The 25,200-nt window shown below is 39.6% G+C and overlaps 1 protein-coding gene across 1 annotated transcript in view; it reads left to right on the forward strand.

The window, feature by feature from the left end:
* Window positions 1–2,400: 2,400 nt before the first annotated feature.
* The window catches only part of LOC111652467 (zinc finger DHHC-type palmitoyltransferase 14), a 31,094-nt gene continuing 8,294 nt past the window's right edge, over window positions 2,401–25,200 (forward strand). The window contains exons 1-7 of the mRNA XM_023402737.1: window positions 2,401–2,444; window positions 4,288–4,448; window positions 16,009–16,161; window positions 20,284–20,421; window positions 21,627–21,675; window positions 23,371–23,473; window positions 24,059–24,168. Of these exons, the coding sequence (XP_023258505.1) occupies window positions 2,401–2,444; window positions 4,288–4,448; window positions 16,009–16,161; window positions 20,284–20,421; window positions 21,627–21,675; window positions 23,371–23,473; window positions 24,059–24,168 (758 nt within the window). The remainder of the gene's footprint in view (window positions 2,445–4,287; window positions 4,449–16,008; window positions 16,162–20,283; window positions 20,422–21,626; window positions 21,676–23,370; window positions 23,474–24,058; window positions 24,169–25,200) is intronic.

A 25,200-nucleotide genomic window follows, 5' to 3' on the forward strand; every position in this document is an offset into this window, starting at 1 on the left:
GCCAATGTTTATGTTTATTCCTGATATCTGTGTTGAGGTTAGTACAAAACACATGCCCCAGTCCACATATTTACTGTCCTGGAGGGGGAAACCTTAAGAAATATAGAACTATTCCTAGAATATAACATATCCAAGTACATCCTCTGCCAGATTCGGCAACTCAGGTTTCTTCTGTGGTCAGACTTTCCTCTGTATTTCTCAAATCAAACAATAACTCATCCTTCATCCTCATCAACCATTTGGTTTGTTGAGATGTTTAAAAGGACTGTAATAAATGTTATCACACTGTCTATATCTTGTTGAATGTCTTTGTTTCCTTTTTCCTTCCTTGGAGGCTTCAGCTCACTCATGTGGCTGTTTCCAGGGTAACCACATTCCCTTTCAAAATTTACCATGTCTGACATTAGATACTGTCCGTCTCCATGGCAACAAAGCCCCTAAAGTCCCAGTTAAATATAAGATTTAGTATCAAACTAAAAGGGAAATGAAGGTGTAACTTTGGAAATGTCCAGTTCCTTGTTGATATCCACTCTTTACAGTCCTTTACAGAATAAAAGGCTGTTGAAATTACTCACGGTCTTTACTGCTCATGTTCAGTGACTGATAAAAATTGATTTCCGGGACAATGTCTTCAGGGAAGATGTTGCCTACCTCCAGCTCATCCACGTATCTCTATTGATCCATGTCTGTAGGACAGGCAGGCTTTCTAATGGTTTCAGTGTTTAATCTCTGTCCGTTTCTACCGACCTGTCACTTTCTATCACACATGACTGCCTTTTCATTAGGTTCCCGATGTCTGACACATTGAGACAAAGCTTTTGAGGACAGAGGCAGCAGTTTTTGCTGCTTTCTCAGCCATCTCCATCACCACTTGCCAAATGACAAGTTTTGAAATATAGTAATATTTTCATGGAATCAGCATGTTCTGGCTCTCCCTGCAGAAAGAAAGCACACACTGTGGTTTTGTAGCTCCAAGTGACCTTTGTTAATATTTGACTTTTCAGTGAGGAGCTTGACTTTATCATTGATTACCTTAAAACCATTTGGATCTTGGCTTTGGGCTTGTTGTTACAGATTTATTTTACAAATGTAGTGGTTTCCCATTAGCACCTTTAATTGGTGGATTCATTAATAGATTAAAGGTCAGTTAACATGAACAGTTAGAATAGAGGTTGAATTGAATAGGTAGTTGAAAAGGTGTCAGGTAATGACATCAGACTTAAAAATGTTTTTGTTTTTCAGGGGCAAATGCAGATAGACAGTGGCACTCTGCTAATACTATTTTTGTTTTTAATTATTAAAAGTCTTCCATGAGGGGCGTCGTGTGGCGTAGTGGTCTAAGCAGGCGCTCCATGTGTAGAGGCTACAGTCCTCACTGCAGCTGGCCCCGGTTCGAGTCCCGCATCGGACGGCCTTTACTGCATGTCATTCCCCCTCTCTGCCTCCCCATTTCCTGTCTCTCTACTATCCTGTCCAATAAAGGCATAAAAAAGCCCCAAAAAATATACTTTAAAAAAAAAAGTCTTCCATGAATATGTAAAATTAAGCTGGGTACTCAGAAGTCAGCTCCATTATTTATTGTAACAGGTACAAAAATAAGAAAAGTAGTAATTCTTTGCCCGTGTGGATATAGAAAAGGACTAGAGAGAGAGAGAGACTTGAAATCATGCAGTTTGTAGTGTGGATATTTGTATTTAGCTAGCTTACAGCTGGGTGGGTTGTCTTTGCTATGTGATGATGATGTTACATTTTTCATGCATTTTAAGCCCCCAGACAAGAAACAAAGAACTGAGCTCTCTCCCTGTATGACTGGAGTTGTCATCTCTTTTCAGCATTTCTTAAGGAATTGTCCTCTCAGCACTGCCTAAATGGTCAGAAATCTGCTGGCATTCTTCTGTTATTTGTTTCCTTCCTGGATGTTGATTCAGCATATGAATTTAAGAGGTATTGGCCAAATCTGTAGAAGACGCCTAAAGCCTATTCTTCCAATCTTCATTACCAAGACATGCAATATATAAAACGGAAGTAATCATACGAGATCATATAGCCTAATATTATACTTAGAGTTGTATAAATCTTAATCCCACAGATTTGTATAATTGGTACTTGTAGTGTTTGCCGTCAAAGTATTTTGCTAGGTAGGAGCAACAGAGCGGTTTTCTGTTTAAACATGACGGGCAGATTTGGAAGATTATAAGCAGAGAGATTGTCTGCAATACTGCCCCAACCAGAGATAGGAATATGCCCTGTATTAGATTACAATCTCAGTACTCAGTGCTGGATGGTGTGTGTCTCCTCCCTGCCCAGTTCAGAAGCCTGAGGCTAGTGGAGAATCACAAAGCACCAAGGGCTGTAAAATGAATGTCCTCTTAGCGAGCGTCTAAGTTGTGTATATTGTACATGGACACAGTCAGTGTCCAGAACGATGACCTTGGAAACTCAAGGCAAGTGTTGAACTGGAGAAATGTTTGTGCTGTGCAGTGTTGTCCTGCCTGGAGCCCCCTGCTGATGTCCCAGACAACCCAGTGTTTTTTTTGCTTAGTTCAGGCTCACTCCAGATGTAGAGAGCAGCAGGACTGGTCAATGTCCACTCAGATGTGGTGTCACAGCTCAAACGTTGTTCATCAAAAAGGCATAAGTAGTGGATACATTTTTTTGGCTTATGGCTTACTCAGCTCACAGGCAAGTTGCACCTTACTTGGGAAATTGGCATAATGCCAGCCACTTGTGTTCATAAAATTAGAAATTTGTAGTTTTTGTGGTCTTTGCTAGGGTGTCGTGTGTTGGCTGACCTTTTCCCCCCTGGCTGAGGGGTCATCATCTCCAGCAGTTCACATGAAAGCAGAGAGCATGTGCAGATGATGCTCCAACTCCAGTTAGCACAGATCTGCAAATCTAAGTAAATGTTCCAAGTCCATATTTACCTGCTCCCCATCTATCATTGGTGGATCCCAGCATGGCAAACCTAAATATAGTTTGGCTTGTTTTATCAGATTAACTGGTGTTGGCATAGATCAGCGGATGTAAATGCCCTCCCAAGGTGTTACCATCTGATGACTGGTGAAAGTGTGATAGTGATCGAATGTCCAGCAACACTGTATTGTACATTTTGTTCAAAAGCAAATTCATAGTGCCTTGATACATTTGAAGCAGGGCTGTAGGTTAGACATCTGTAAATTATGTAACATTTTTGAAAAGCTGGTTGACCACTGTCACTTTACTATAGCCATCAGTGTCGCTTAAACATCCTCAGTTTGTTAAGGATCTACGATCATTGTATCTCTGCATTGATTTTAAAATAACAATCAATATTTTTTGTTCTTCATTGATATTCAGCCCATTCACAACATAAGGCGCCTCCCATGCAGGAGTCAGTAAAGTTCAAAGAATAAAAATCACCTGTACCTGCACTAAAATGAGCCATTTTGTTAATGGCTTGATGTAAAGTTTTTTCACTCTTAAATCTCTTCCAATGAAAGTCAGTTGAAAAAGAGTATTTGATACGATGTATTTTCGGTAAATAAAAGGAATTGATACTTAAAGTTTTGATTTACAGAATCTGTTTGCATTTGGTACAATTATTTAAATAGATAAACAGATGAACAAGAGCCTTTGTATAACACAGATTTTATTGAAAACCTTGGCTCAACTCACAGTACTGTTTTGCATTCCTCAACAGCATCCCTCAAAACATATGGTCACCACATGTTCATTTAGTTTCCCTTGTCTGGAATGGAACCTCTTTGCTGACCCCAAATCCAATCCAATAGACTAGAGACTAGCAAATGAAATGGGATGTGGCAGCCTGTGCCCCACCTCTGTGGGACTAAATGTGATTACTGTAATAACCACCTGCACCGTTGGCCGTTTAATGGGATTATGCTAAATTGTTTCATTAGAGCAGAGTACAACACGGGGGACTGAGCCTCATCTGTGTGTTTGTTTGTCTGTCAAGGAGATATACACTTACTGGTCATTAAGCAACAAGTCACTGGTATTAGTATTTCCGAAACTTGAGGGCTTGTGTCACCTGCAATCCAGTGTTGTTTTAATTCAGGCTCAGTGTTGTGTACTAATGTTTATGTGAAGAAGAACGGTTTGTAGGCAGACATGTGCCCCTCAGGCCATCAGCTCATATTTGTCAAGTAATCCCCCAAGACTCCAGCTACTTGAAACTCCAGGTATTGACCACTCAGCTAAGCTTTACCAATCTGACAGAACCTAATTTCTTGTTTTTTGTTTGTTGCTTATTTATCTCTTTCTGTCTGTCTCTTTCTACCCGACCAGCTGTCAGTACCTGGCGCTCCAGTTGACCCCGGCCATCCCAGTCATAGGAGGTGTGCTGTTTCTGTTTGTACTGGGGACACTGCTGAGAACCAGCTTCAGTGACCCAGGGGTGCTACCCAGGGCCACCCCAGATGAAGCAGCTGATCTTGAAAGGCAAATAGGTAAGACTACACTCTCAACTTAATGATTTTAGATCTAAAAATATGGATATAAAACACATTATTGAAGTTTTGTTTTTCTGCATTTGCATTTTTGTGCTTCTCCTTGTGTCAGTTTTCTCACTGTGTCCTCGGATGTATTCCTTGACCAGCCCTGTTTCTTTCACCTAACCATACTGAGTTGTTCCTTTGTTTAGTATGTCAAAGAGGTGTCTTTTTGTATCTCTTGTTATAATCCCTCCATTCATCCATTTCTCTTCCTCCCTGTCTGAGTTTATGGTTACCTCTATCTTAGATACTGTATTTTCTCTGAGTAAACCTCTCTGCATGGTACTGATCCAGAAGAGCTTCTGTGTTTTTACAACCTCCTATACAGAGTGCCAAATTATCTGGCTGATGTGTCTGGAGTTTGTCTGTGTAGCCAAAGAAATAGGGATCAAGCTTCCGCTGACTTTAAAGGCACTCTGCATTCAGGTTGAGGTGAAGTATTGGTCCTGCTTTGACCAAATGGCCTTTGATCTGTTTATTTCGCTCCAACTTATCCAAGGGCCCCCATTTGATATATTACCTGACTCATAAATTGTGTTTTGATAACTTCAAAATCTAATTTATGATGTGAAAGGTAAAACTGTTGGTGCATTAGGAACCACTTGATATGGAGTAACTGAATTACCAGCATCACAACACTGATGATAGCTCGCCATGAGTCAGATTCAGCCAAGACTGCAGTTTGTGATGTGGATTTAGCCTGTTCATGAAACTCACAGCTGTCTCTTTGTTTACATTATATTACATATCTTTAATGAAATAATCAATAAATGCATCAATGCAAGAAATACAGGACCTGGATATGGCCCCCTGTTTAGATGTTGTTGATTTACATGTTGAGTAATTGCATGGGGCCAACATAAAGATGTTTTGTTAGAGTGCAGTCAGCTACTTAAGGACCCTTTCAGAGGAGGTAGGGAGAATCATGCTCAAGGGCACTTCATGCTAAAATTTACAGTGGTAATAGATGCAGTTATTCGCCAGTAAGTTGCAGGACTGACTCCCCAGTCTCCAATAGTGTCCTGCTGCCCTGTAGCTAAATGGATTATCACCACTTTACTCCAAGGTTTAACTTTCTAAACCCTCTTTTTAAAACCCCCTTTAAAGTTTCAGTCCTTTTATTTGGAATGTGAAGCTTCTGTTTCCCAGCAATGGTCCTTTCCGTGCTTCAGGCCACTGGGGCCTCATTAAACAAACTCTGGACTGGCTTAATTAATCTCATTAGGAGACTTAAAAGCTTTTGGAGGGAAGGTAAAGCACAGAGAGCTTGGAGCAATGGGCTGAAACAGCACTGTGCAGAAGTACCATGTTGTATTGGCAAGCATTTTTTCCGAGGATAAACAAATTAAAGGCTGAAAATATGAACATCGTTGACCCACATACCACTCTACCCCCCCCCCACCCCCCCTCCTCTCTACCATCAGTTCATCTCAATTAGCTTTTGTTCTATACATTGCCAAGCACAGCAATTGGCTGGAATCTATCATTGACAGACAAATTATTGTTGTCATGTTGATGATTGCCTGTACTCAAATCTGGACGTGCACAGGTGGTGAAGTAATAGTATGTATTAGGCTTTTCCAAAGAGATTGTTTTTACAACATGGTTCTTATTTTTGCAGTTTTGGCAATCATTTCTGTTGGTTATAGTAACATTTTTTCTCACCAACTACTTAGTGTAATTGCATAGTTACAACATTTTGGGAGTGTTCACCTAAATTATCTCTTCCAAGAAAATGTTGAAAATTAATGTTTAGATTAATTAGGTGAAGACAGTTTGAATTGTAGAATAGCTTGTGGTTGCAATGCCCCTAGATCTTGGTTGTGTTTCCCTGAAACATCCACATCCCATGGCATTTGTGATGCTGCCAGCAGACTAATAGACTGCTTTAGTGTTGGTGCCATTATAGCTACCATTATCTTCCATTTGAAAGAACCTGGCTTGTAATAGCACAAGGATTACACACACACACACACACACACACACACACACACACACACACACACACACACACACACACACAAATGCACATAAATACCTAAGGTGGTTTGTATCCTTCAGCAAGGAATGTTAGATTTAAGATACTGAGAAGTAAAAGTCACTGCCTTTTCCCACAGCCAGTAAAAAGGTACAATATCTTTGTTAAAATGCATTTGCTTTTCTTCATTGAGTTGCTTACCATGCTCTGCATTGTTTTCTTCCTGCTTTCTCTTTCTTTCTGTCAGTCTCTATCAGTCTTTATAGAGTAGTGTCTCTCTATAAACACACCCCATTGCTCTGTATTTCCAAATTTTCAAGCACTCTTCATTCTTTGCTTCCTTTCTCTGGTTGCTTTGTCCAGACCTGTGGACGGCTCTGCTATTTGGTTCTAGCGTGGCAGCTTGACATGCAAGACATTAGTAGCACATCTGTAAACTCTTAGCTTGATCATCCAACTCCATCCCAAGCCCCAACAGCAACCAGCATCACAATCTCTTCAAGGAGAAAACACTTAATGTCTGTCTCTTTCTGTCTCTCTCTGCCTTTGACACAAGTATTTGCTTTTTGCCCATTTGTCTTGAAGTAGTGATTAAAATGCATTCTGAGGTTGTGAAATAGTTTACAATGTCTGCTTTCACTCACTCTATACTTTAATGTATTCATTCTGTGTGTGTGTGCGTGTGTGTGTGTGTGTGTGTGTGTGTGTGTGTGTGTGTGTGTGTGTGTGTGTGTGTTTGTACATGCATTCTCATGTAAGTGCTCCTCATTTCTCTTCCCCAACTCTGCTGAATGTTTTTCCCTCTTTTGACTGAGATGGTTCGTGTCCATTTTTAGTCACATCTTTTTTTCTTTTTTTTTAAACCAATATGTCCTTATGAAACAGTGCAGACGCTGATACTAAGAAAGCAGTTGATATGCTTAGCAGCGTGGGTAACCTTTTCATGTCGGTGCTGCCATAATGTCATGGCTCTTTACCACTTCATGCTTTGTTTCTCATATGCTCAGTTGCTGTTTTATTTGATTTGCTAAATTGACGTACGGCTCTTGCTCACTCCATTTACCTAAGTGCCATCGATTTATCTCAAATAAGAGTTTCCATAAAAATCCTAATTGGAGAGTATAACTAACATTTATTGAGTGCTGCAATTTACAAACTACCACTTGACTATATTTTACATCTATCTTGTGCATGTTTAATCTATGTGTGCAGGTAGCTATCTTAATTGAAACAAAAATACTTGAATAATCCAGCCACCAATTGCCCAAGTAGTTTTGCAATTCACCAGAAACACCTCATAAATAGTTAATGATGTTTTCAGGTCCAAGTGCTACAAGGTTCAAGTTCAACACCACTCCTATTGATCTATTGACCAAACAACAGAGGAACTAATGTTAGTGTACAATGTGAGACATCAAGGTCTCTCATTCTCTTTGTACTTCAGGAGGGAAAGCTGATAGCTAGGCCTCTGCTGTCATCGTTGTGAGCAGATATCTCTGCTGTCTGCCAAATGCTTTAGGCTTTAGTCTTTGAAAACAAGGTTGGAGTGGGTGGCCTGGAGTATAGCCCACCTCAAAGAAAATCAACTGTGGCAAGTCTGCACAGGTAAAAAAATATGGAAAAACAGATGAGACATAATACTGCATATGTCATCTTCATTCCCAGTATCTTGTCACTCTTCAGTGTACTCCTAATGCAGCAGTAATACCATGTGCATCTATGAAGGGTCGGTGAAAGAGTGGGAAGTCAAGAAAGGTAGCACAGCTTGTTGTTTATCCCAGCTTGAAATGGAGACAAGAGTTGATGTCTCTTCAGTGCACCACGTTTGATGTCTATGCATGTCTGCCTGCCTGCCCAATATGTCAGGACTAGACAGGCTGGCATCAGCTCAGCTACCACATGCCAAATCCAAAAGACTCTCTAAAGCACTAATCAGAGTGAGAGATGGTCAGAACTGCCTGTTTCCTTCCTTCCACCTAATATGGTCCAAGCTAGCTGGTGAATGTCAGGACAGCTTCACAGTTTTTTCCAAAGCTGCCAGCTAGACTCAAGGCCAGCTGAGGAAATAGATTTTGGAAGGCTTAGAGCTCGGGCTGTTGGAGGAAGGATGGGCACATCAGTAGAGGATGCAATGACATTTAGGCTTTTCATGACTGCAGGAGCAGTCAGTATGGCTGTTTGAATGTGAGGACTTCAGTGCTTTCTTTTTTTCTTGGTGGTGTATCGGAATAGAAAATTATGCGTGCTAAGTAAAGCCAGGAATATTTCCATGTCTTAGTATGTGTGGCATGAAAACTGTGTGAGGTGAATCATATCTCTACAATGCCAGAGTATTGGGCTCTAACAAAGACGTCATATTTAGAGTATTTCTTACATCAGTGATAGAGTTCCACCTGCCTTTTTCTTCACTTTTGGCTTATGCTTTATAGTAGGCACCCCACCACAGTTGGTAGTGTTTCTTGACTCTTTCCACCCTGCCAAAGTGTATAATGTCATAATAAACTTATCAAAGTCACAAACCAAACATTAAACATTTAACAGGGGTTGACTAATTACATGTTTTTTTTTCTTTTGTGGTCAAATTTAATTACTTAATTTAATTACTTTTTAGGGGCAACGCAATTAAACATATTTCTTTCAATATTCTTTATCACCAAAACTTCATAAAAGTCTGTTCTCTATTTTTTGCACCCTGTTCAATCACTTGTGTTTATCGTTTTTCTTGATGTGTGTTGTTGGGTCTGCCTTTGTCAGTGCTCTTGCCAGAAACCTAATTCAGATGCCAAACTCAAAGCACATAGCCCATTACCAGAAAGAGACAGAGAGAGACCAGCTTGAGCCATTCTTTACAATGAGCGCTAGCTTTAATCTCATTAGATACAGCTTCCACTCTCTGTAGCGATAAGACTCTGCAAACATGCTTGTTGGCTTTTAACACCTTGTATATCTGCTTGTAGTGTTGAATTTGCTTAGGCTGGAGGCAAATTTGACACTGTACCATGAATAAACTAAGGCCCTTTGATTAACAGCTGTGTCTTGAACAAGACAAGATGATAGAGGCGAGTACTTATTTCTGTCTTGGCATTAGCGTCCGTTAAATGCTGACCATTGCACTGTTAAATGCCACTAAACATCAAAAACTGGCACCAATTTAAATCATCCCAGATAGTGCAGTTCACAGGGCTGTATTGATTCTGACCTGCTGTTGGGCTCCAACTCTAGAAATTAAAAAAGTGTAATAAATCAGGCAAAATACACTGATGAGGTCCAAAGATTACCACGCAATGACTGGGTTTATCAGAAGCACAGTCTGTGCAACTCATGTTAACGCCCCTTTTTGCCCCCGGCATGATAATATGTTGTTTGACATAGTGCTGTGATGTCTGTTCTGTAAAGAATTAATACCTTGTTTTGAATGACAGCCCAATCATACTTCATGCTGGTGCTTAAACCACTACTGTGACTTGCCTCCTCCCTCCTCTCTCAGTGCGGCGAACCACCTGAGGTCACTTTTCATGTTTGACTTCATTGTTATTGGCTGCATAATAAGCAATAGGTGTGCAGCAGGTCAAAAGAGGCTCTATCACCAGCCACTTGTCATCTCAACTTCTCCATCTGTGGATTGCTGGTACATGAACCTCAATCTGTCCTCCCTTATTATGACTGATAAAGGGGGCATGCCAGTAAGGGAGGAAGAGCTTAGCACAGTTCAACATGACAGAGAGACAGATGGAAAGTGCTTGGATGTAGGTATCATAGAGGACGGGAAGGAGAGTAGATGACTAAATTGAAATAAGCAGAAATATGTTAAACATGTGCAGAATAAACTTAATCTTGCAGTTGTGTTTTATTCTCCCTGGGCAATTAAAAGGTATAAGTGCTGGCTATTGCTTGTATTTACCAATATGAAACTGTATATCTGATTTCCCTGCTGATGTGAAGATTTCTTCATTTAGCATCTGCTCGCAAAACCCCCCAACATCCAGGATAGTGTTATGTAACATAGTCGTAGCTTTATACACATTCCCTACAACTTAAAGCTTCTACTGCAATCTACCATTTATGTAATTTTGATCATGTGTGCTATAAAAAGCCATTTTATACTTGTGAAGGTCCCTTGGGTAAAATAACTTTCTTTTCTATTCTTTCTTTCCTTCATTCTTGGCTAGTCCCCAGGCTTTCAGTGACATAGATGTGGAAAACACAGAGATAAAGAAATGATGGTCAGTGGATGATGGAGCTACAGGGGGCAGGAATAGAGCAATGTACAAGAATAGATCTGTCACTGTACAGCTGTGTTATCAGAGCACACAATAGAAAAAAGAAGAAAAACACTTGGGGAGAAATTAGACCAGTCTGGATTCACCCAATGTACTGATCATTCACTCTCTTGTTCCATCCATTACACTCACTCACTCACTCACTCACTCACTCACTCACTCACTCACTCACTCACTCACTCACTCACTCACATCAGTTGAAAAAATCTATATGTATGTTCTCATACACGGCTGATTTTAGGTAATAAAGGCATTAACACAACAACAGCAATAGTAATACCTTTTCAAGAGGTTATCTCTGTGTCTTTCTGTCTCCCCGTGGACCTCATCAGGCTTCATTTACCAGTGAGATGTCCAGGCTGAAGCAGCAGCTGTGTGTCCCTCTCTCTGCTGCCATATTCTGGCTTTGTCCAATACCCGACCAAGCCTTCTTCCTTACTGTAATCCTTCACTCAGACAGTTGTCACATTTCTGTATCCAGACTACTGAACTGAATCCTCATGGCCTTGGCCAAGGCCTTGTTCAGTTCAGCCCAGAGTGACAAAGTACAACGTCTGAAGCAGAAGACATTTCCCCTAAGGTAGCTTTGGTCTGGATAGAGTACAGTTCACCTCTTTTCATAGAATCAAATCCCCTGACATGTACCACAGAATAAAACCCTTGGGTAGATATAACAATCAAAAGTGACAAATTTTATTATGAGATTTCAGATCATTTGTGAATTATGTCACAATTGGCTTTGCGTTTGATTGTTTCTACCACTACTTTCTATCTACAGTCGTTTGCTGATTGTGACTTTGAGTATTCACCTTGGTTTCATACTTCAGAAAAATGTTACTCTCGCTCTGATTTGTGTTTTGGTTTTGTTACTTACCTCAAAGTGGCTGCTTTCCACATATTTTACATTATGTTGGATTTTTTAGGCCAAGTTATATGTTTGACTTAACAAAAACACAAAATCAAGTCAGGTAGTCAAAACTTGTTTTGAAAAAATGTGGACATTTACATAACTTCATCCTACTCAACAGTGGAGAAGCACAGACTAGAAGAAAATTAAAAACCTAGGCCTATATTAATTCTGCTGTTTTGTGATGCAGCCACATCTAAAATGATGCTCAGCAGCAAATCAAATTATATCTTTTTAAAAGACTTCCAGCAAGTTTTGCATTGCGCAAAATATTTAGCAGTATCGTATCTGTTCAGAACTGGGGCTCTACTAGTTTGAATAGAAGCATGTAACCAAAGTATTTTGTTTTTCCTTTACCATACTGCTCCACAAATGCTTTTTAGAATAGTTTTTCCTTGAAAAACATTCACTCTGCTGTTGGAACTGTGTGATAGGTGTTACCTTTCTTGGCTTGGTTCAGAGCAAGGTCGCACAGGAAATTCCTCTGCAGTGAATTTCTCAGCTAACATCACTTGCTGTACCAGTTGACTGTCACTCAACTCTAAAGTAACTTCCTCAAATGTAATGATGTTTTTTTGCACTTAATGTAGTCAGTAACCAGAGTTGGCGTATTCATTTTTTAGAACCGATTTATTTTACTTTAAAGAAAACAGCGCCAGTGAGAATTATTCTATGCTTGTATTAAGCTGTAAACACTCTTCTCCTACACACTTCTTTATCACCCTGATTCATACCCGACCCCCAACAACACTAGGACAGTGCACACATAATACCAACTGACATTGGTAGGTAGATGTTACATTTTAAAATAAACACCTTTTCAAGTTGGGAGATTTGTTAATGGCTGCTGCATGTCTCACACCTTCTTCCTGTCCTTGAGAACTTATCAAAAACACTTTTGTTAATCACCCACATAAAATAGATTTGTCAGTGAAGAGATATAACCTGTTGAATTAGGCACTGTGGTTAGATTTAATACTCACTTTAGAAAGCTTCTTATTTAGCTGGTAAACCTGTGATTAGCCTTGATTTAGCTAATCAGTCAATCCACACTTGGTCATTGTTCAAAAATGTCAAATTTAGTCTGTTATATAAAATTCTCATAAACAGAAAACCTGTTTATAAAAACTTTGACTCATTTATCTTTTGACTTATTCCCCTCTGACCTTGAATAGCAAAGATTTTCCCCGCAAGTAATGTCTCTCTTGAATCTACATCACAATGCCTTTTGTATTTGCATTAGAAACTGCAATAGTAGGCTTCACTCACTGATTGCCTCTGCCTGCCAGCACAGCTCAAAACAACTCACCTTCAGCTTTCCATGAGACATCACATGGCCATATGTTGTATGTTATTTTTAGTAAGTTTGAAACCGTTTTTTCTCCAGTTGGCTGTAGTGTGCAAGACCCTGAAATTGCAGATTTACAGAACAGAATTTGCTTGTGTCTCTCTGGTTGTAGTCTTACATCTTTGCAGTCAGGCTGAGCTCAGTTAGCGATCATCATTGTACCATATTCCAGTACACTTTTCCATCTGTGAAGGTAAAGACTCCAGCTTTCTCTCCTTCACATTCACAGTAGGATAGCAATTAGCTTCCCTTTATACCTCACCAGGCAACGCCTAGTGCAGTTTGGCTGACATTGAACCCTCATTTAACTTTGTACCTGAGGGTGTGTGTGGGTACAGAGGGTGTACGTATGCATGTGTGTTCTGTTACCTCACTTCCCAGTCTACCTGGCCTGATTTTCTAGCTTCAAGCACTTAGGCTTGGCCTATCTCTCTGAGGAATCTCCCACTAGCTGCTGGTGTAAGGCTAAGTAAGCTTTGGCTGCCAGGATGGCTAAGTGTACAAACGCCTTTGTTCAGCAGAAAAGCTACTTTGACACCCCCGCTCACCCTCTACTTCACTGCAGGCATCTGTGAACGAGTGTGAATGTTGATGGGCTGGTTGAACTGTACTTAAGGTGTGACGACAGCTGATTTACAGGATGTTGTATTGAATTACTTGAATTTCAAGTTAGGTTTTTAAGACTGTCTGTAAATTGATTTTGTTTTTTGTTTTGAACATGAACATGATACTTCATGCAAATTCCATCCCATTGAATTTCTGTTATTTTGGAGACGGGTAAAGATTTAGAAGAGCAAGTGAAAAATACAGTCTTAACATGTGAAAAACAGTTGTTTTTTTTGTTTTTTTTTAAAGACGTTAACCAATAGGAAAAAAGCTATTCTATTTCATTCCCAAATGAGAAATACTGCTACTTTTTTATTGTATTAATTTCTACAGTAAGGAGAGCATGAGTGATTCTCTTGATTCATTTAAATTAAAATCATTTTGTACAGAGTCTACTTTGGCCAGTATGCAAGTACTTATGATAACACTCATGTTCCTAGCTCAGTAAGATGACCTGTTTGCTGCTAAATGTCTGCCTTCACTTGAATTTAAAGTGTTGCTCACAAAGGGAAACAAATGGAAACCATGGCTAAGTTAGTTATATTGATAATTTCATAATAAATGTTGATTATCAAGTGAAACAAGATACAAAACAGTGTATAGCTTCAGGATAATTAGCTGATATGAATGTATTAGTGTTACTGTTTGGTTTTATTAAGATGTTACTGGCAGAGGCAGTGGCTTTGCAGTCAGTTTGTCCCCAATTTTGGGGTAATTTCTCTATTTGTGGGGAAGTATAGTGGCTATTAAGAATCCTTGATATCTCCAAATTGGATTCACAACTAGGAGGTCGAAATTAAAAAAAATTTCCCCACTCAGCTGCTTTTAATAACTGTTTCTATAATATGACTTAAACATGTCATTACATATCTCACATTATTTTTGGAGATCCCAGATTATGCTTCCAAGATGTCTCCCCTAATGCTTAAGAAGAACCCTATAGTTTTTCGTCCTAGTTCTGTATCTGATTTGACGGTATAATGTTACAAAACGTTTTATTGCACTATGAATGCCTAGACAATGTGACATCTCCTGGTTGCTTAACACTATGGTAACTGAATTGTGCTCTGACTTGCTCACACACTCCCCTCATTCGTCGTCTCCCCCAGTGGAGTCTGCTGAGAGAGCACAAGAACAGAGGGAGGAGAGCGCACATTGGGCATTGATCACAAAAGAGACGAATTCAATAGAACAGAACTCACTGGCTGCGTTTCCTCTGCTCTCCTTAAGAAATGTCACACACCCACACGATCCTCTCGCTCTCTATGCCCCCCCTTCCAACTAACACACATAAGCCACTCTATTAGCAATGCTATGGGCTTCTGTGTAAATTATCTCAAAATGATCTTCCCACACACACAATCTCCTGCTCTCATGGTGCGTGAGAGTGCTCAAAGCGAACTGAGCAATAACAGGATACAGGCTCTACCTTTTATGGCTCGAAAATCACTATCATCGCTCTCATCCTTACCATTTAGCCTGTCATCACCGCTGTCTTACTCCACCAAAAAACCATTCAAAGCAGTTTGACTCCATTTTCTTTTTTGTATTATAGTCTGAGGATTGCAGTGTTAAGTGCATGTTCAACTCCAGACTGTGGTTAATATTACCTGGACTGGATTGCAATTTTAGGAACTGTAACCGCTGACTTAATTCTATCGACCACGAGTTTTAGGGTGGTAGAGTTTTATCAGCTGCACAAAAGGTTCTTTCTGGTTTGACACACAGAGGCAGAATATGTGTAGCTCATGCAAAAGAGCCACAATGGTGGGTCTAATTAAAAATAATGAGCTGTGTGGGTTGTCCATGTTCAAGCCTTTTAAGCTACTGATATCGTGACATCTACCTTTCATCATAGGAAAGGATAATTGCAGATCAGTAAAGATTCCACCTTACCATATCTCTTTTGAGATTCATCAGTCCCAAGACAAATTAAAGTAGACAATCTGAACTGGCTTTTCTTATAAATAAAGAAATGCAAAATGTATACCTTTTTTATAAGTGCCTCAAACTGCTGATGTTACAAATTTCAGTTTCCCTGTGCCAAAGAAATAATGTTTCAAGCATTAAATTCATTGTAGATTGTTATATTTTGGGGTTTTGAAGGCAGAAAGACATGTACTCTAGCAAGACAAGACTGCATTACAAATATAAATTTTCTAGCCATTAGTAACCTACAGTAACCTTCATATAGAGTGCTGCTGTCTGTTGTTTGGGCTGTGTTATCCATCCAGCATGTAAAGAAGAGGTTGTTATAGAACCAGTGATGCTAGACTTCATACAGAGTAAAAGCATTCACTAAAGAAAACTGCAGTAGCAAGGTACAGTAACAAGTCTTTTTTGATTTTGATTCTTATGTATCTCTTATGTTTTTCTCTCTCTTTTATTTTCGCCAGATGTGGCTAATGGCAGTACGGGCTACAGGCCTCCTCCCAGGACCAAGGAGGTGGTTATCAATGGCCAGACAGTGAAACTGAAATATTGCTTCACCTGCAAGATCTTCAGACCACCACGTGCCTCCCACTGCAGCCTGTGTGACAACTGTGTGGGTGAGTGAAAAGGATGTTCTCTGTATGTGAGTTTGCATTTTTTGCTTTCAGTATTCTCTATAAAGAATTTTATCAGTTAATTATTAATTAATATTAATAATTAATAGAAACACAGTCAATCCCCAAACCATCCTTTATCTATCTCTCTAATGATCATCTATATGTATTTTTTCATACAAGGTCAGATATGATAAACAGGCAAAATGCCATATCAGTGTAATCCTAGTATGTAGTTCTTTTTGAGATGATAAGCATTTTTATACCACGGAACTGGGGCCTTTACACTCACAACATACAAAAATACACATCTGTATGTGAGGACACAAGCCAAGCTAAGTGTTGAGTTTGTGATTCATACCTATAGGGTATGTACACTACATATGCTTAGAGGGATTGGCATCCACACAGAGGAGAGAGAGGGAATAGTTAGACTGAACAGAAAGAAAACAGCAGCATAATGGTTGATTTTTGCTGCTCTTCACAACCATATTCTCTGTCTCTGGAGACAAAGTGAAGAGCACAGCTAGGCAATTACTAAAAGATAGAGACAGAGATACAGAAACCTGTGTGTCTGTATCTTTCTCATCAGGGTTTTTGTGCTGCTCACTCATCAGAGACAACTCCTCCTTTGAATGTCTGTTTCCTTGTCAGAAGTGGAACCGGCAGAAAATCTGTGAGACAAAGATGAGGAAGTAGTAAACACAGGAAAAAAGATGAGGAGGTGGTAATCAGATGCAGCAGATGCACACTGGCAGGAAAGAGGACAGACTGGCAGTTGAACAAAAACAGGGGAGGGCAGTCATTTTCACAAACACTCTATGTATGTCGCTACAGAAAGGTGGAATTGTCCACATTTTAAATAAATTGTTACATTCATAAATTAAACCGCTGAGGCTCAGCTGTTGATAAAATTTTAACATAAAGTAGTGTAGATATCCTCTCTCTAAAACCAGAAAAAGTAAATGAGTGACGGACTTGAACCAACATTATCACAGGAGATGGTTCAAAGGCTTTTTTAGACCAAACATGGACACTTGGTTGTACATTTTGACAATATATTTAGATCATAGAGTCACAGATGGGCGGGAAATGAAAAATGAGAAACAGACATAGTCGGACTCTCCATACTGCGTGAGTGAACTCCAGTGATGATTGTCAGTTGTAGCTAGTGTCCCTTTCATAAGAATTACTTTTCAGCCTGATCTCAAAGATCCAGGTCTCTACCCAACATGGCTCTATATGCCCAAAGTGCAATCTGGACTCAGTCAGTGCAGCATTCATTATGAAGCCAAAACTGCATGAATACCAATACAGTGAATTACATCCTGTGCATGTATAATAAAAAATAATATTTTTCTTCCCATCTCCAAACACTGGAAGTCATGGGAAATCTTATTTATTTTGGTTTAATAACCCTAGCACAGTTGCTAAGTCTGTAATGACCAGTATTAGTAACTAACTGGACTGGCACTTGCTCTTAAGCTGGAAATGGAGATCACGATGGCAAAGAAAAAGAGATACAAGTGCTTCCCCTATGACAGAATAAGCTTATGAGCATGCAGAATAATGACACACACACACACCACTCCCCTTCCCTTCTCTTGCAGTCGTGCTGTTTTTTTCTTTACAGCATGTACAGCAGGACAAGATGGTCTGACTGTTTGTTTGTTTTTAAATTCCAGTTGTAAGTGTTCATAAACATTGGTGCTTGTTTATGTGTGGTCAGAGGGTTGGGATTTGGTGATTGATTTCTAGAGTGATTTTAGGTCTGTTTGCTGTTTATTTTTTCCCATGTGCTTAATTACAGAGCATTAGATGACACTTTGATGATCCCCTTGGGGAAATTATATTGATATGTAAGCAAACAATAAAATACATTAAAAGAGTATTGCACATAAATAACAATATATTAGATCACTGTGAAACTAGAAGAGTTGCTTTTCAAGCTTTTGGTTTTACTTTAAAATAATCATCAGAAGGAAATGCTACTGAGTAAATATGTGCTACACCTGGTATATATTGTTTCTGCTACTGCTGCCTCCTCATGATAATGAGGTTGACAGATGATCTGAAAAGAAAAAACAGCAGACGTACTTCTGTCATTATTTAGAGTGATTTTATCCTTACGTTTCTTGAATATCAGTGGATCTCTTAGCTCATTGTTAAAACATCCCACATGGACACTCAAGAATAGGACAGTATGATCACATACCAGGGCGCATACTTTTTAAAAAGTATAAAAAGGAAATAAGTCTATTTAGCCAAAATTTAGACCTTTAAAAAGTATTAAAACATCTTAATCACCATTTGTACATATTTTTTTCTTGTGAATAGCCAATTTGATCAAAAAGTTTCTATTATAACAGCTTGCAAAAATGTATTTATTTATACTTGTGGGAGTCTGCTGTATAGCTCCATCAATCTAAAAAGTGGATTGAGCCAGGCAGGAAGTCAGACACAGGAATGGCATAGAGCATCCGGTCAATTTTCTCCGACTCACAATCGTATATCAGATCATTATATCAACTCTATAACTGGTGACACCAGGGCCGAAGTCTGTCAGTCAGAGGATTTTGTATTTTTGAATGTATTTTTAACAATTAAAACACAGCCACAAATCTTTCATCCATCATAAACCTTGCTTTTGGGTTAGTCACTCAATTTATTCTCTTGAGCTTTTTTCCCTCTCAGCCTATTTGAATTCTGTTGTATTCATACTTCATACTAATACGTCAATGTATAGCAAATTTAAGTTAAAGGTGACATTAAGATGACGTAACCAGTTACAGCTCAAAGTTGCATTGAGTTCTTAAAATATATTGAAAATATCTTAAAGGTCTTAAAATGTATTGAATTCAACTTCAGGATTCCTGCATATACTGTGCATACAGGATTATACCAAAAGTCTCTCTCATCCTCTCCGCGCACAATTGGTCACTTCATATTAATGACCACTGAGGCTGGCTGTGGTCATAATCAGATTTGACTAATAGTAGCTGTCCCCTTTCTAACTGGAGGCTGTGTTTCCCAGACACATTTCAACCATGCGCTGATTAATGAAGACAAAAGCAGGTCATTTCACCTCACTAAACAAATAATGTCTCTGATTAATTAGTTAAGTAGCTACCACCATGCACAGCTAGTAGTCCAGAGGACTCCAGAGTGGGGTCTAATTAAAAAAAAAAACACACTAACAATAAACTCTCCACTCTCCAAGCAATCAGCGAAATGATAAGTGTCCTGCAGCTGCTCATGGATTCTTTTAATTAATCACTGACTAATTTTCATTTGAAAGTCTTTCACATTAAATTTCTCAAGTAGTTGTAAACTTCAGACCGCATTCGGATACATATTTTGTATTTTGAATATATTTCTCTCTACAAGACATTTCATTCACCTAACAGAAATGAAAGAGTCTCATCTGTGCTACATGATAACACTTGTTCACCTCCACAAAGTTGCACACTCAGTACTAAAAGGGCTTACAGGCTCAGGTCAGTGTGTCATATTGGAAAACCCCAGTCGTTCTTAGCTGTATGATCTCTATGGAAGGGACATGACAGTCTGAACAACACTTTTACTTTACTACCTGTCCTTTGTCTTCATTTTCCTCAAACGTCCTCAAACCTTCTTATATTGAGGTCTTCCTGGAGGCGCTTTATCTGTTGACCCAGCAAAGTGCTTCTTTCACCCTCTCGACCTTGCGCAGTCCCACTTTGATGGGAATTTTTTCAGCCATACACAGTCATGTTGGCAGGCCTGTAACTTTTATTAGCTAGTTTATATAAATAGCCAGTTTGCACTATGTGAAAAATTTATATATTGTTATGCCAAGACCCATAGGGACACTTTTTTGATTTATTTTCTTTAATATGTTGTAAATGGGGAGCCTGGTTTTCTTAATCGGGCAACAAGGATACCTAGATGTATTCTGGAGATTTCTAAATAAAATCTTCTTAACCAGGTTTCTAATGGGGTTTTTAAATGAGCACATGTGCATGACAAAGACTTGAGACAGGGGAAAGTATTGCTGTGACAGCAATGTGATGTGATAAAAGGAAAACCCTGTAGGTGTGTCCTTGTATCCAAAATAAACTTTTCTGTCTCTCTCTGTCCATGCAGAGCGTTTTGACCACCACTGTCCCTGGGTGGGGAACTGCGTGGGAAGGAGGAACTACCGTTTCTTCTATATGTTCATCCTCTCACTCTCCTTCCTCACCATCTTCATCTTCGCCTTTGTCATCACACACATCATTTTACGTAAGTGGCTGGGAGGAGGGGGAAAGGACGTGTGCTCTCAGGCATGGTACAGACACACGCACACATAGACGCACAATCCTCCTGGCTGTGTGCTTGGCGTGTTTTCGAGGCAGCAGGTTGTAAGTGGGCGTTGTGAAAAGCTGCAGTGTTCTGGCTTGTTACCATCTTTCCAGCTGGGAGCATGCAGTGGACTGTTGGGCTCCCCATCAGTGCGTGTGTGCGTGTGTGCGTGCGTGTGTGCGTGCGTGTGTGCGTGCGTGCGTGCGTGCGTGCGTGCGTGCGTGTGCGTGTGTGTGTGTGTGTGTGTGTGTGTGTGTGTGTGTGTGTGTGTGTATACATGTGTTTGCATAAATGACAGTCAGTGCATCAATGTTACTCTGGGAATGAAATATGAGCCAAGATTAGCTGCTTGAAAATTGTAGTGCTGATTAAAACTCTTTTGAGCTTGTTCCCTTCTCTTTGTTTGTGACCATGCTGTGTTGAGTCCAAGTGCTGTCAGATTTGGCAAAAGGGCATCACAGCAGTTTGAGTTCTTTGGTTTGTATTTTTTCCCCTCCTAGTGGGGCTGAGACCAAGTTGGAGAACATCACAGTGACTTAGTAATCAGTTCATGTTGTAAGCTTACAGTAGACATACAGTACAGCATAAGTAAAACTTCATTGACCAAGCCTCAAATCAAATTTACAGTCCTCCAGTGCTTAGTTCAGCTTCACCCTTTTGTCCCAATATTTAATTCATCTTGTGAACAGTGATTTAAAATGAACATGTCTTTGCACTATCTATCCCCACGTGTTGTATTTTGCTCAGCTGCAATTAAAAGGTGAAGTTACTGATCAATCTGACTGATTGGAGCAACAGAGATGTTTGCTACAGCCACACGCAGCTGTCCAACCCTTGATTTTTGGTCTTTCTTCTTATCTATCCTATCTGGCTCTGTCTTCCTACTCTTCACACTTGGAAGTTAAATTGGAACAGTTTAAGTGGACACGTTCTGCCCAGCTCAACTATAACCAAAAGAGGGGCTGCAGCAGGTAATGGCTCCAGACTGTGTAGTACCCAAAATCTGATTTAAAAAAAAAAAAAAAAAAAAAAGTTCCCGCATTCAGGTGGTGTTGTTTAATGCTGATATGCACCATTGTGTGAGATAGTGTGTGTATATAATGTAAATTGTGTCTAATGAAAACACTGTCTTTCTCTCTTCGTAGGCTCCCATCAAAATGGGTTCCTCAAGGCACTTAAAGAAAGTCCTGCCAGATATCCTTTCACTGAAATTCGACTTTTTACTATTTACCACAGGTGTTTAAAGTGTGGTTGTCTAATTTTTGCTGCTCTCTGTCCTTGATTTTCCATATGTATAACTTGTCTGTCTATAGTTTTTCAGTCACTCAGCTCTGCTGAACTTTAATTATTCTCATCATGACACAGACTGACTTGCCCATACAGGATACTCTGTAGGTCAGAATTAATTTGCGTGACGTGCCTTTTCAAAGCATTTCCATCTGTTGCTCCTGCCATTTTCTGTGGAGTTACAGTACTTGCATGACTGGTGTGCATCTGATTAGTCCTGTTCCATCGGGCTAACGCAACATGCAAAGCCTCTCCACTCTCTCTCTCTGCCGATTGATTCAGTCGGTCTTTGATTTGATCTGGCTCTAGCTTGTGCCCCTCCCTCTACAGAGATGTTGCGTGAGTGAGATTTGATATGAGCGCGGGTGTGTCTGTCTGTGTGATAGATGCCAAGTGTGTGCGAGACGTCTTAAGCTACAGCTGTCACAAATACACTGTAAGTCAGCTTATTGTTTCAGCACAACATTACTCATGATCACATGGGCCGTGGTAAATCCAAGTAAGTCAGATGTTTTTATTTTGTCATTGCAGGACAGTTGAGTTTCATGCCATTTTGACCTCAACCTTTTAGCTATAAATTAAGGCAGTAAAGGTAGGACGCAGTCTCCCAAGATCATTATTTAAATTTACTGAGTAAAGAGTGAAATTTATTTTGTCTTTTGACTATAATGACAGTCGAAGTCTGGTGAAGAATAATGATTTCTTCTCTCACTTAAATAATACAATAATCTGCACCAGGATCCAAGCAAGTTTGAAGAATCCAAAGTGATCAAATCTAAATAATACCTAATGCTGTTTGTGAGTCACAAATCAAGTGGAGAGGGTCATGGCACTGTCTCTCTCTGCCCTTCTTTCTATGGCCAACTGAGATAACTGTTTCTCTGGCAGAGAAATGTGTGCCAAGCCAAGCTGATAACGGCCTGTGTCCATCAGGACTTTAATAAAGGGGAATTGCAGTCGATAGTGTCATAGCCGTCCTTTGTACTAGGTGAATGATGACATGTTTTGTCCTTGCTGAGGAGAAGGAGAGAAAGAGAGAAAACAGGAGAGTGAATGTATTTATTTGATTTTTACAGTACAGTTTAACAGACTGACTTATGGTCTTTGAGTATGTACTGTACTGACCTACCAAGATTTTTTTTCAATATGCCCACAGGCACTTGTCTGTAGTGCTAAATAGTGAAATTGTAGTGTGTCTGTATTTGTAGATTTTATTTTATGAACGACATTCTTTTAGAAACTGTATCCTGAGTTGTGCAGGGTAACTCTAGTTCATTTTGTAAAGGCAGAAGGGTTCATCTTGGACAATGTCTGTTTTTCATGCTTTATGTGGAGCAGAGAAAATTAGTAGTGTTCTGCAATCCCAGCCAAATGAACTGGTAACTAGGAACTATTGGCAAGAGGAGGACAGCCCCGAGGCTGTAGGTCAGTATGCTAGCCGTCAGAACTCCTGCCATTTGTTTTTGTTTTTTCTTTTCGTCCATGCTGGCTATGATGTGTGTTTCTATATGGACTTTCACATTATTGTCTGTTTCACTGAATGTAAGAATGGATTAAATAAAAGCTGTGATGGATGTTTATTCCTTGACTTCACTGTGTCACTGTGCTGGAGGTGGTGGTGTGTTTCTTCTCTGTCTGGTCCATAGTGGGCCTCTCAGGCTTCCATACCTACCTGATCAGCTCCAACCAGACCACCAATGAAGATGTGAGTATGAACATGAAATAAACATCAGCATATACCACAAGTTGAAATGTACGTTGCAAAATAATGAGACCTCCTAAGTAAGTATACATTATGAAAACTTCCCATATCCGCTTTACACACGTCTGAAATTTGTGATCCATTTACAGTTCAGTATGAGTTATTTTTCAGTGTGAATCTGAAGTAGTATAAGTGTTCTTTATTAGTTGCAGTTTTCTGTACATATAAAGGTACAATTACACAACTAGGGAATTGGAATTTAGAAAAATATTTAGTTATTTCCTGCATATTATGAGAGAAAAATTAAACCCATATAACCTATATTTTATTTTATCATGGTTTTACAAGATGTTACAAGGTGTAAAATTCAGGTATCTTTTGTTTTTATATAATTTTCACTGCAATTTTTGTATTAATGACCTTGCACCATAATAGATAGATTAATAGATATTAAAGAGAAACAGAGGCATGTTTGCATGTTGAGGCCAAGGTCATGGGTTTGATACTATACATTACACAATCATCATCTGTGTGATGAGCAGAGTCTCTTGGAAATTGTGACTGACGATGATGTGTGGTCTCCTCCAGATAAAAGGTTCGTGGTCTTCTAAAAGAGGGAAAGACAACCATAATCCCTACAGCCATGGCAATATTTTCACCAACTGCTGTGCAGCACTGTGTGGACCCCTGCCACCGAGGTATGACGTGTGAGGTGACTTAGGTATTGCCACATGCCCAGATGATGATATGTAAGCCCTGTCTTAGACTGCTCTGAGAATCCCATTCAGTAATTTTCACCTTTTCTGTAATAGGTCACAGCACCTGTTATTTTCCCCCTACATTGTAATTTTCCATTTTGTCCAAAGGCTAAAATAGAACAGTTAGTCAAGATTCCTTTTGATGTGAGGAGCTGTTTTGAAATGAGCCTGCCTGCAGTCTTTTCTCTATACATAGCTCCTAAGATACTGCAAGAGCAGAAAGGATTTCAAGCTCATTTTAACCGAATCCAAGATCAAAGTTGGCTAGATATATTAGATTTCACACTTTTGCTGTTCATGGATTTAACAAAAATACAGGCCAACTGTCACAGCTTACATTCTCATGACCATGTGACTGTAAATGTCAGTACACGTTGCACGTTCCCTCCCAGCTTCTTTCACTTCAGCATTTTGTCAGAAATTCTCATTACTCATCTGACAAGCTGTAGTTCTTGGTCCTCCTGATTTTAAATGTTCTTTTGTTTTTTCCATCATGGCTAGAAATGTGCTCATGGTTACCCACAGGACAGAAATACCTACTGTCTGCTCAGATCTTTATAGGCCCCAGTACCCACTTTGAAGATACAACTCTCACACTGACGCTGTCAAGTCATCACAAACAGATCTTACCCTTTGGAAGTCGCAGCCTTTAACTTCGCATTTTGCTTTAACTATAAAGTACAAACAGAAATTTTGAGAAACACACAGTCTGAGGTTTATCTCATGCATGCAGTGCCTTCAAGTTACTGAACATATCCATAGATGCATACATGCTTATACAAAGTATAAGACGAGCACTGACAGATGCTTTTACCTGCTATATTTATATAATATATTTGGCTGGATTGTACTCTGCCAATCACAATCATAAGTCAACAGTAATGATTCCAGTGGGTGGTAGAGGAGAGTCCTCAGTGCACAGGTGGCTGCCATCTGTGTGTGTGTGTGTGTGTGTGTGTGTGTGTGTGTGTG

Source organism: Seriola lalandi, unplaced genomic scaffold (assembly GCF_002814215.2).
Source record: "Seriola lalandi dorsalis isolate HSWRI2012SDOR001 ecotype SW California unplaced genomic scaffold, Sedor1 jcf7180002053982, whole genome shotgun sequence".
In the NCBI taxonomy this organism is placed as follows: Eukaryota; Metazoa; Chordata; class Actinopteri; order Carangiformes; family Carangidae; genus Seriola; species Seriola lalandi.